Source organism: Lemur catta, chromosome 15 (assembly GCF_020740605.2).
Source record: "Lemur catta isolate mLemCat1 chromosome 15, mLemCat1.pri, whole genome shotgun sequence".
NCBI lineage: Eukaryota > Metazoa > Chordata > Mammalia > Primates > Lemuridae > Lemur > Lemur catta.
In genome coordinates this window covers 40,831,757-40,844,590 of record NC_059142.1, presented here as the reverse complement: position 1 = coordinate 40,844,590, position 12,834 = coordinate 40,831,757, and the positions used below count along the sequence as shown (strand labels likewise).

General features: G+C 53.7%; 1 protein-coding gene across 1 annotated transcript; it reads right to left on the bottom strand.

Annotated features, from left to right (window-relative positions):
* Positions 1 to 31: 31 nt before the first annotated feature.
* GRN (granulin precursor) lies at positions 32 to 7,352 on the bottom strand. Its single transcript, XM_045526739.1, has 13 exons — positions 7,263 to 7,352; positions 3,808 to 3,952; positions 3,568 to 3,693; positions 3,344 to 3,452; positions 2,839 to 2,951; positions 2,606 to 2,741; positions 2,376 to 2,500; positions 2,018 to 2,141; positions 1,664 to 1,761; positions 1,332 to 1,577; positions 885 to 1,100; positions 565 to 795; positions 32 to 475 (listed from the first exon to the last, which is right to left on the bottom strand). The coding sequence occupies exons 2-13, from the start codon at positions 3,943 to 3,945 to the stop codon at positions 338 to 340; spliced, it is 1,800 nt and encodes a 599-aa protein (XP_045382695.1). The 5' UTR covers positions 3,946 to 3,952; positions 7,263 to 7,352; the 3' UTR covers positions 32 to 337.
* Positions 7,353 to 12,834: the final 5,482 nt, after the last annotated feature.

Genomic DNA, 12,834 nt, shown 5'->3' with positions numbered 1-12,834 from the left:
CAGGCACGGTGGCCAAATCAGACACTGTTAAGAAAGTGTACAAACTTTATTGGAACACACACACATACACACACCCCCATGGATAGGGAACAGCACCTGGCCACAGGGTCCACAGAAATTGGGGGAGGGCACGGCAGCTTGTAACGTGGCTTTCGCCACAGCCCCCCTTCTGATAGGGAAGGCCTTAGAGTGAGGCCCCACCATCCATGGTGCTGGAAGGACTCAGCATGGTGGGGGTGGGGAGAATTTCCGTGGGGAGAGGTGCTGGGGAGGCCTGAGCAGTGGGCACCCGCTGAGCAGGGTCCCGAGGGCTGCAGAGTGTCTTCAGTCCTGTCCCTCACAGCAGCTGTCTCGGGGCTGGGTTCCTCAAAGGGGTGTCCCAGCGCAGGATCCCCCTGCGAAAACACTTGGTGCCCCTGGCCCCACAGCGGAAGCCAGCAGGACAGCAGTGACGCTGATCTGCACAACAGTTGCCCTGGATGGTCAGAGGGGGGTGAGAGGGTTGGACAAGGCAGGACCTGGCCCACGGCCATGACCAGCCCGAGGGTGGGGAATGACACTGACCTGGCGGTAGGGACAGCAGGCCCAGCCCCCTCGGCTGTCTCGGCAGCAGGTCTGGTTATCATGGCAGAAGTGCCCTGACCCGCACTCCACGTCCCTCACACCCACATGAGGCCCCTGGGCCAGGTGGGCGGCAGGCTGGGCGGAGGCTACTTCCTTCTCACAGGACCGGGCCTTCACGTTGCAGGTGTACCCAGCTGGGCAGCAATGCTGGCGATCCTCACAGCACACAGCCTGGGGGGAGGGGCGGGGATGGCATGATGCTCCTGTCCCGCTAGACTTAGCTCCCTTATCCAGGGGCGGGCAGGCAGGCAGGCACTCACGTGGGGCAACTGGCAGCAGGCCCAGCCCCCAGTCAGGCTTGGGCAGCAGGTCTGCCCCACCGGGCAGCTGGTGTGCTGGTCACAGCCAGTGTCTCTGGGGCGGGCAGGTGTCTTCTCCAGTCCAGCCACTATCTTGTTCCCCCTCTGACACTGCCCCTTGGCCGTGCACGTGTAGCCCTGGGGGCAGCAGTGCTGCCGGTCCACACAGCAGACAGCCTGGGAGGTGGGCAGGAAAGGGTGATCTAGGGAGCTACTATGTGGGGCGCAGTGCAGAGCCCCAAGCTACCCCAGCCCACCTCTCCTGATCACAGCTGACAGAGCTGGGTGTCACCTGTCACCTAGCCAGAGCACAGAGGAGCAAAGCAGTAGGAGTCTGGCCACCCACCTGCCCAGGTCATGCTACTGCCCCCTCCCCCCGCCCCCAGTGCTGTCCCCCTACCCATGCACCTTTGGGACAGGACAACAGCCCCACTCCCCAGACAGGAGTTTGCAGCAGGTACTGGCAGAGGGACAGCTGGTGAAGTTATCACAGTGGACGTCACTCTTCACGGCTTGTGGGTCTGGCAGGCTGTGGTGGGCGGGGGCCTTCTCCATCCAGGGCACCTGGTAGGACCCCAGTTCACAGGTACCCTTCTCTGTGTCACACCTAAACCCCTCTGGGCAGCAGTGTATGTGGTCCTCACAGCACACAGCCTAGGGTGGATGGAGAAGGGTCAGTGGGCACAGGGCCCTAGCTGGCTGCCACCTCTACTCGCCTACCCACCCCCATTCCTGGGTACCTGGGTAAAAGGGCAGCAGCCCCAGGCCCCCGTCTGTAGGCGGCAGCAGGTGTAGCCATCTGGGCAGCTCACCTCCATGTCACACTTCACTTCCTGCACTGTGAGGGAGGCAAAGAGGACAGGTTAGGAGTGACACCGGGGACCCTCAGGGCTACCCACTCTTGGCCAGCTCCACAGCTGGAAACAGGTGGTGAGGATGGAGGTTACCACTTACGCCACCCTACAGTTATTCTAAGGCAAGACCCAGTGGGGAGGAAAGGGAGCCCCACCCCCAAACCTGTGCCCAGAACAGCGTGGCGGGGACCCCCTCCTCGCGGTGCAGGTGGGATGAGGTCTGTGGCCTGCCCCTGGTACCTGTGTGTGCGGGCAGCTTGGTGAGGAGGTCCGTAGTGTTCTCCTTGGAGATGCACTTACTCCGGACCAGGTCACACACAGTGTCCTGGGGACAGCAGTGCAGGTGGTCAGAGCAGCAGATGGCCTGTGTGGGAACAAGGGCGGGTCTTTGTGACTTCCAGTCTCAGTTGTGTGCAGGGAGCAGACAGGCTGACGGCTGGCACTGCCCCAATCCCCCACTAGGGGGTGGCATGAGTCCTGAGTCAGCCAGGCTCCCAGCAACCAGCCAGCCAGCCCCACCCCCTGGAACCCAGGGAAGGCATGTGCCAGGCCAGGTGGCTGGGACACACAGCCAAGCTGGCTCCAGCCCCTCACTCACATTGGGCATTGGGCAGCAGCCATACTTCCCACTGGGCAGCTCACAGCAGGTAGAACCATCAGGGCACTGGGACCGGCCATCGGGGCACAAGACCGAGGTAGACACGACCGAGGTAGACAAAGCCACTGGAAGAGGCGTGAGGCATGAGGGGCAGCCAGGGTGAGGGGAACTTCTCCCAGCTGGAGTCAGATGAGGCCTCGCCCCAGCTCCCAGCCCCTGCTCTCCCTCACCTGCCCGATTAGTCCTCTGTGCAGGGATCTTCTTTGCCAGGGGGTGGGTGCCCTTGGGTGTGATGCAGCGGGCATTAACCAGGTCACAGGAGGTACCGTGGGGACAGCAGTGCACCCTGTCTTCGCAGCAAGAAGCCTAGGAAGAGATGATCCTGCCTCAGTCTCTGCCCACCCCCAGCCCCTAGCTCTGCGCCTGCCACCTTCCACATACCCCCATCTCCCCGGAGCTGTACCTGGGGTATGGGGCAACATCCCCAGGAGCCATCAAGCATAACGCAGCACGTGGAGGAGTTGGGGCATTCGAACTGGTTCCCGGGGCACTGGACAGCACCCAGGGGGGTGTTATCTGTGGACAAGATGATGCAGGATCGGGATTTCACCAACCCAGCCGGTGAAGGTCATTGCCCCATCGCTCAAGGAGCTGGTGCAACAGGGCCTGCAGGCCCAGCTGCAGGGGGTGGGGTGGTACTAGAGCTTGGTGATCTCCCAGGCACCCCTAAAGCCACCCTCCTCACAATCCGGTCCCTGCCTCAGCAAGACCAGACAGTGGGTTGACCTCCCCCTACCCCACAATCCCTGGACCTGGCCTGGAGTCCTGCATTCTCTTCTGTCCCCTACTATCCCTAGAGCTGCCCGTCTGTCGAGAACAGGGAATTGCTTAGTAGAGATGCCACGTGAATGAGGGCACCAGGGCTAGAACCGGGGCCACCAGGCTCCACATGCTGCCCATCCACCTACCCTCCACCTGTGACCCTGCCACACCCGCTCTTTGGAAGCAGGATCGCCCATCAGTACTGCAGTGGAAGCCCCGTGGGCAGCAGTGGTGGCCATCCGCGCATGACACGGCCTGTGGGACACAGAGAAGCCTGCATCAGTGAGGCCCTTTTACCTGGGGGTAGGGGAGTGCAAGAAAAGTATAAATGCAGACATGAGCCCCTCCATCGAGCTAATGGCACACTCACCTTTGAGAACGGGCAGCAACTGGAAGTCCCCAAGACAGTGCGAAGGCAGGAGTAGCCAGCAGAGCAATGGGCATCAGTCTGGCAGGGTCTGCCCAGACGCCTGCTCAGTGCTGTGAGCTGTGCGTCCTGGGAAGAGAGGGGAGAAAAGACCTGTGCCCGGCCGCCTCCTCGGGCCAGTCCAAGATGACCCTTTGGGGAAACCCAGGCTGCCAGCTCTTGCCTGGGTTGAAGGGCACTCACCAGAGCGGGATTGCAGCAGCTGTAGCTGGCTCCTCCTGGGTCCAGGCAGCAGGCCACAGGGCAGAGCTGACCATCTGGGCACTGTGTTCCAGCCACCAGCCCTGCCACTAGAGCCACCCAGCTCACTAGGGTCCACATGGTCCACCTGCAAAAACCAAGGAGCATCTGGCAACTAGCTTAAGCCCATGCCGCCCTCAGTTCTGAGGCCACTCACTCACCTAGCCCTGGGCCAAGGTCCAGGCCCAGGACTACCTGAGCCTCTCCAGCAACTCTCTGTCCAGGCAGGCAGAACGCTGTGGAGGTAGAAAGCTTCCTACCGTGTCCTCTGTGTGTGTCACACATGCACGAGCACATGCACACCATGAGCATGAATACTGACATGCATATATGTGTGGGTCTGAGTTCCCAACACATGGCCTGACACCCAAGTCTCTCTGAGCGAGTGTGTAGATGCAGGCCTGTGACAGTCAGGGAGACGTGATTTTTGTGGGTATGATCTGTGGGGATGTGGGCCACCTCCAGGGGTGGGGGAAAGGCATCAGTAGCCATGGGAGAGGATAGAGCTGGGGTACAGGGAGGGAGTAGCCGGCCCCTCCAGATGCCCCCTCACCTGACACTGTGCTCATACCTGCACCCCACTAAGGCCTTGGCAGGGGGAGAAGCCCCATGATGACATGGGAAACCACACAGTTGAGAAAGTTGTGAAAAAGGAAGTATGGTGGAATCTGGGCTGCCTTCCCCACAGGCCAATCACCACCTGCCCACGACTGTCCCCTCTTTGCCTACAGAAGAGGACACAGAGGCTGGGTCAGCCTTTGAGACACTTGTATTCTGAGGGTCCCCCAACACCATCAGGGCCCTTTCAGACTCCCCAAACATACCATCACCACCACCCACCCCCACCTCTCCCTCTACCCTAGAAGTGAAAATCAGCCACATGTGGAGAGGAACCACATGTGCCTCCTGGGCTGCCCGTCTTGAGTCAGGAGGAGGAACCCAACCTCTCACTTCCTACATACTTCTTCCCCCAAGCTCAGCAGTAGCTCAAAGGGCAGCCCCAGAGGTGTTACCTACTTGGAGGAGCAGAAACAGTAATGCCTGATGAACCTCTTGGGAGCCAGTAACAACACTCTCCATTATTTTATTTCTTTGCAACAATGATTCAATGTAGTAATTATTACCTTTACTTTTAGAGATGGGGTCTGTCTATGTTGCCCAGGCTGGACTTGAACTCCTGGGCTCAAGCGATCCTCCCGCCTCAGCCTCCTCAGCTGGGACTACAGGCATGCGCCACCTCAGTCGCTTACCTTACTTTTCAAGGAGGAAACTGAAGCTCAGAGATACTAAGTACAGTCAGCCCTCCCCTCCGTATCCCTGGGTTCTGAAACCGAAGATTCAACCAACCACAGATCAAAACTACTTCTAAGACATTCCAGAAAATGTTAATGTTGCTGAAGTGTACTATGTATATCTCATAGGCCTATATGGGTGCATCTGTACGGAACAAGTACAAACTTTTCTTGTCACTTATTCCCTAAGCAATACAGTATAACTATTTACATGGCATGTACACTGTATTGGGCATTCTAGGTAATCTAGAGATTTAAAGTACGTGGGAAGACGTGCATAGTTATATGCAAATGCTACACCATTTCACATCAGGGACTTGAGCATCCACAGATTTTGGTGTCTGAGGAGGATCTTAGAAACCAATTCCCACAGACACAGAAGTCATGTCATCATCAAGTCCTGGTGACTGGCTGGACACAGTGGCTCACGCTTACAATCCCAGAACTTTAGGAGGCCAAGGCAGGAGGATCGAATGAGGCCAGCAGTTCAAGACCAGACTTGGGCAACATACAAGATCCCATTTCTAATTAAAAAAAAAAAATCAGCCCAGCATGGTAGAATCTGCCTGTGCCCTAGCTACTTGGGAGGCTGAGACAAGAGGATCTCTTAAGCTCAAGAGTTAGAGGTTGCAGTGAGCTGTGATGATGCCACTACACTCCAGCCTGGGCAACAGAGCAAGACCCTGTCTCTAACAATAACAACAACAAAAAAAGGCACAGAAACCGGCTTTGATGTCTCCAGAGCATATTGGACCTAGGCTCATCTTGCAAGTGGCACCCTGGGCAGTGCCTAGGAATGGGCCCCAAACCCCAGGGGGGTAGATGCAACAGTCAGGACAGAAATGGGGGTGCACGGACTGCCTGGAAATTGCACTTGGGTCCTAGTCCTACAATTGCCAGCGACCAATGGCAAGGGCCTCAGAGGCTGCTCCTTGCCTGTGTGCCTCAGTTCCTCATGAGTCTGTGTGGCCCCTGCTGGGGAGGAGACACAGGAAACCCACCCACCTACTCACCCAGATCCTCTCTCCTTCGATGGCTTTCTTCAAGTGCTCCCTCCCCTAACTCAAAGAACATCTCCAAGAGGCCACCACCTGGCCAGATAAGGATGAAGAAGACCGGTCCTGGGCCACTGCCCTTCTCACCCCCTCCCCACCCCACAGCTCTCGTGCAAAGCAGCTACAGCTGGCTCCACCTGCTTCCTGGGCGTACAGCCTCAACCCTCAGCAGGCCATCGCGGTGCCCTGGCTTGTTGGGGAGCGGTGCCTGTCTGCACAGGAGCACTGGCACTCCGGTGAGTTCCCTGTTTTTCCTGAGGCTAGGAGTAGAGTCTGCGTCCACTGAATACACGCACGCGCACACAGGACACGGGGCAGAGGGGGCCGATTCCTCTCCACAGGGTTGTGAACTGCAGCCTCTCACCCCTACCCAATACTGGCAAAACAACCCAGCGGAACCCGAGCCTCTTCAAGACCCTGCTCCGTCATCTTCCACTAGGTGGCAGCCCCCCAATTCCGAGTGCCAAGGGGAGAGGAAATTCCCCAAAGGGGAGCCTACTCGGCTGCGAAAGAGCAGGAAAAAGTGGCGAGGAGAGGCGGAAGTCAGCTCGTCCCACCCCCTACGAAGGAAGTAAGGAAGACCCAGACGCAGCGCAGAGATTCAGTCACCACTCCCAAGTCCCCACCACCTTTGGGAAGCCAAGGTCTCAAGTCCCGCTCCCAGCCCCTCCGAGCTCCCCGACCAGGGGCGCCTTTCCGGCTCCAAGAGCCGCGGGGACCACCTACCACAACGCCACAAGGAAAGAGCCGGCACCTGCCGACAGGGGGAGAAGCTGGCTCAAGAATGGGTGGTCCCTGCTTTGGGGGAGCAGGCTGCAGTCTCCCGGGATGTTGGGGAGGGAGAGAGCCCCCTTCTAATGGGGGTCACTGCAGTTACTGCTTATTCGCTCCCAACCTCCCTCCAGTGCATCAGAAACCCCCCAAATGAGTTTCTGTAAGCGGGTCTTCCCTTGTCTCCAGGCTGAGACTCCAGAGGAACCTCAAGCCCACACGGCCCTGGCCGGGCCCCTGGGCAGGAGCAGGCGGGAGGTCTGCGCGGCCGCCTTCCTACCTGCGTCGGGTCCGCGCTCCCGGGGCAGCAGCCGGCGGCCAGCTCGCGGACTACGGCCCCTCGGCGCGATGGCCCGCCCACCTCAGTTGCCATTGGCCAGGGGTCCAGGCTGCTGCGCTTCCATTGGTTACTCGTCGACATGGAGGCGGGGCCATCCAGGAACGCTGTGTTTCTTTTCCTACTCAATTCACTCTCCACCCCCGCTTCCTCTCTCTCCCTACACCCGATTTCTACGGATCATGTGACTGGAGAATCATGTGACACCATGGCCCGCCTCAGCCCGGCAGCAGGTGCTCGCCTTGACGTTTTTTTTCCCCCCATCCTGCGGGAGCCTGGGAGAGTTTGCTAGACATGACAGCGCGTGTCTGGGGACACTGACAGCCCAGGGGACTGCTCCTTCTAGGAAGTTCGGTCACGGGCGTTTCCAGGATGTCTGCTTCTGGATTTGGGATATTTGTGCATCCCTTTCTATTCTATTCAGCATCCTCTGATGAAAGGCTAGACAGCCCCAGAGGAAGTTGAGGGGTGGCTGTGAGGACAAAGATAAACAGCTCCTAGGCCCGGCGCGGTGGCTCACGCCTGTACTCCCAGCACTTTGGGAGGCCGATGAGGGAGGATCGCTTGAGGCCAGGAGTTCAAGACCAGCCTGAGCAACATAACGAAACACCGTATCTAAAAAAAGCTTTAAAAATTAGCCAGACATGATGGCGCGCGCCTGTAGTCCCAGCTACTCAGGAGGCTGAGGCAGGAGGATCGCTTGAGCTAGGAGTTCGAAGCTGCAGTGCAATCCAGCCTGGGACAAAGTGAATTCGGTCTCTTAAAAAAAAATTAAAAATAACCGCCCCCAAGCCCTTTCCCCAAGGTGTTCATGGGAGAGGGAGGAACAGGCTCACACTAAATCTAATGTAAGGTACAAAGTCGTGTGCCAGGTGCTGTAGATGTGTGTGGGGCGAGGCGGTAGATTGGCTGCAGGTGGGGAAGACATTTAATTCCACCTTGGGAGCACCTCCTTGAGCCGAGAGTCTGGGCAGATTTAAACTGGCAGGTGGGGAGGGGTTGTTGGAAAGAGCCCTAGGAAACCAGATGGGAAGGGAAGCCTTGGCAAAGATTGAATGCCACATTCAATGCCAGTGGGCTTGAGGAGCTGCTGGGTGCCTGGCACAGGCTGGTCTGGGTGGGAGCTGACAGCGGAAGTGGCTTCCTTGTCTCAGTCGGCCTTGCCTTCGAGGAATTGTTACGGTGGGTGAGGAGAGAAAATGTACCACACAGACCAGATGAGCCAGTGACAAGAGCCAGACTGCTCAGTGCCAAAGGGCCTGGGCCAGGCAGAGATGGGTGATGGGAGATGGGCCAAGCGAGAAAGCCTGGTGCTGGACGGTGGAGGAAGGGCAGTGTTGCTTACCCAGGGCTGGTGGAGAGCCCTGCAGGATGCACCAGGAGCTTGAGCTGAGGGCCAGGCAGGAGCAGGGAAGGAGTGACTGAGCATGGAGTCGTGTGGCAGGGGCTCTTAGCCTGGCACTAGAGAGTGTCCAGAGAGTGGATAAAGCACCTGCAGAGGGTCTAGGACGAATCTGTGCCCTGGTGACACATTTGTGCTTATTTTCCTTCCTGTGTATCCAGAGGCTAGGGAGTATAGCTTATGCTTCTATTGAAACACACGCACACACACGATTTTCATGAAATGCTAGGCAAATCAATAAATGAACTTAATCACAACTACACAAAACCAGAGAAAAATACGAGCAGGAAAAAAATCCCCAAACTAACTAAAACAGGGATCACAAAGTCTACACTTCAAAGCAGTGATTCTCAAACAGGGACAATTTTGCCCACCAGTGACATTTGGCAATGTCTGGAGACATTCTGAGTTGTCACACATGGGGGGAAGGGATACTGGCATCTGGTGGGTAGAGGCCACCATCCCGCTAAACATCCTACAATGCACAGAACAACCTCCCACGACAAAGAATTATTCTGCTCAAACTGTTAATAGTGCTGAGGTTGGGAAACCCTATTCTTTTCTTAAGTATCACAAACTTCTTCTATGAGAGAGCTTAAAGTTTTTCTTGCACAGAGCCTTTTTTCTCTTATTTCACATACTTTTACTAACTGTTGTTATCTGATTTCTCAGCAACAGTAGATTCTAGAAAGACTAAGGTATGTGTGCATTGAAGTTTCCAGAAGCAGTCACTTTGAGTTTAGCCAGGATTAAAAGCATTGAATAAAAAAAAATAGCAAAAAGAAGACTAAAGAACTTTAAAGGCCGGTATCCTAGGGACATTGACTGTAGAGGCAAACAGTCCTGGATCCCTAAAGGACAGTAACTAATAGTCAAGATATGAACCTGAGCATTCAGAAATGTTCGAATCATGCAGTTACTCAGATTACCATGGCAAGGAAGTGTGAAATACATTTACTAAAAGAGCTTGTCACATGGATGCAGTGAACCTGGGGCACTTCAGTGGTGAGGATATAGTTCCCCTGAGGACTGTGGGAGCCTCCTCAAGAATGCCTCCATAGCCTGAGCACGAGTGAGATCTCGTCTCTACAAAAAAATAGAAAAATTAGCCAGGTGTGGTGTTGTCCACCTGTAGTTCCACCTGCTCAGGAGGCTGAGGCAGGAGGATCACGGGAGCCCAGGAGTTTGAGGTTGCAGTGAGCTATGTTGATACCACTAGCCTGGGCAACAGAGTGAGACCCTGTCTCAAAAAAAAAAAAAGGATACTTCCAGTGTCCTTAAACCCTCTAATTCAGAAGTCTTTCCCACTGCTTTTTGTTGTCAAGGACAGAGTATCCTTTTGTGAACAGGAGTACCAAAGAGAGGCAAATTCCCAGAGTAATAAGGAGATCTGACATCAAGGGGTCAGTACCTATTTGTCCCCTTCCCTGAGTCAGTCCCCTTCCCTTTGGACAGGCCTGTGGTTTCCAGGATTCATCCTGCTTTCTCCACATGGCCTCACCCCTGCCCAGCCTGGCAGTTAGTACCTTGACCCCTCTCCCTTTCAGCTCACAAGGAACTAAATCACTGTCTGCAACCCTTGCATCTGCATCCCAAGTTCCTCTGTCCCTGGGAAAACCAGCGCTGGCCGACTCTGCAAACCCTGCTGCTCTCCCTCCTGCCTGCTGCTGCCATGTGCCCAGCTGCCTGGGCCAGCTGTGAGGGTCTAACCTGCAACTACCTCTGCCCAGGCTCCTGCCTCACCCCCTTCCCTGAATGCCCTGGCCTTCAGCCTGAGGCCAACGTGAGCACCGTGTCCCTGACCTTCTACTGGCTGCTTTGGCTCCAGTGTGGAGAGGGCAGCCCAGGAGTTTGAGGTTGCGGTGAGCTATGATCAGGCCATTGCACTCTACCCCCAGCAACAGAATGAGGCCCTGCCTCAAATACAAAAATGAGATCCTACTGCACGCAATGTTTTACAGTTTGCTCCTTACACTTCACGATGCGTTTTGGAGACCATTCCATGTCAGTACAAATAATCTTTCCAGTTTCTTTCCTTTTTTTTATAATAACTTCTTTATTGAGATATGATTCATATACCATAAAATTCACCCTTTTAAAGTGTACGACTCAATGGTTTTTAATATATTAACAGAGTTGTGCAATCATCACTACAATCAAGTTAAGAACGTTGTCATCACCCCAGAAAGCTTTAGTTAGTCACTTCCTATTCCATGCCCTCTCCAGCTCTAGACAATCACATATCCACTTTCTATCTCTACAGATTTGCTTATTTTGGACATGTCATATAAATGGAATTTTATAATATGTGATCTTCTGTGACTGGCTTACTTCACTTAGCATTTTTTCAAAGTTTATCTCATAGCATGTATGTCATTCCTTTTTATTGCCAAACAATATTCCATTGTATGGATGAAGCATAACGTTAATCATTCATCGGCCAATGGACATTTTGGACGTTTTCACTTTTTTTTTAGGTTCAGGATTTCCCATTAACTCTTAATAGCATTTCGGTATTGTAGGGCTTTGCACAACTACTGTAGCACTTACTAGATTCAAGCCAATGTCCAACCTATCCACATATCTTTGGGGTTGGAACACCAGTGGGGTGCCTTTCATTTCTTACTTGAGTAAGTTCTGTTCTTGAACTTTTTCTGATATCGTTCTCTGAGTAGCAATTGTTCCTGGAAGGGCCATTCCAACTCTAACCTCTTCTCCATACCAGAGGGATGGATCCAGATTTGCAAATATCTTTTCCCTTCTCTTTTCTTCTCCTTCTGGAATGCCCATAATATGAATATTTGTTCACTTACTGGTGTCCCATAAATCCTATAGGCTTTCTTCCTTCTTTTTTATTCTTCTTTCTTTCTTTTCTTTCTTTCTTCTTTCTTTTTCTTTCTTTCATCTGCCTGTGTTATTTCAAAAGACCTATCTTCAAGTCCAGAAATTCTTTCTTCTGCTTAATATAGTCCATTGTTGAAAGTTTGGCTATTATAAATAATGCTGCTGGGAACATTCTTATACAAGTTTTTGTGTGGACATATGTTTTCTTTTCCACCTCAGAGTGGAGTTGCTGGGTCATATAGCAATTCTATGTTTAACCTTTCGAGTAACTACCAGACCATTTTCCAAAGCAGCTGCACCATTTTACATTTGCACCAGCCATGGATAAGGGTTTGATTTCTCCTTATCTTCACCAACATTTATTGTCTTTTGTTATCATCTGTTTTTCTTATTAGAACTAATTCCTAATTCCTCAGTGTGGAGTGGCAGTCTTGAGACTCAGGAGGCCAATGGTGCAGTTGAAGTCTGAGGACCAGCAGTCTGCTGGTGGGAATTCCTCTTGATTGGGGAGGCCAGTGTTTTTTTGTTTGTTTGTCTGTTTATTCAGGCCTTTAACTGATTGGGTGAGGCCCACCCACATTTTGGAGGGCAATTTGCTTTCCCAAAGTTCACTGATATAAACGTGAATCTCATCCAAAAACACCATCCAAGTAGACTTACAAAATTAACCATTGCACTATCCTCTGATCATTTTTCTGCAATGTTTGTCTCTTTTTTGTTGAACTGTAGGATCTGTTTATATATTCTGGGTATTACATTTTTAATATATGTTGTAGACATTTCCTCCCAATCTGTTGCCTTTTGTGTTGTTATGTCATCTGAAATCTATTGATCAATCTTTTCCTTTGTGGCTTCTGCTTTTTTCTTCTTCTTCTTTCTTTCCCCTTGCTTAAGTTATAAATATGCACTTCCTGGTCTGTTTCTATTCCTGCTGCAGCCCCAGCTATACTGGGCCCCAGCTGCCAGCCCTACCCTGAATTGAGGCACCACAAGTGACAGGAGGTCCCTCACAGGAGCCTGGTGTGGAGAGGGCCCTGGGGGGGAAATCAAACCTCCCTCCTGTTCTATGTGTCCCTCGGACTAGGAGTTTCTTCCAGGTCAGCCCCTCACTACTCTCCGAGGCCGACATCCGGGCGAAGGCCTGGCCAGCTTCTCTCCGTCCCTCCTTCCCCGTCTTTCACCCTCTCTCTCGTTCTTCCACTGGCCCCTTCAGGGTTTTCTTCATTCAGAATTACTATTCTGCACCCACAGAGGAGCCACAGCTGCCCC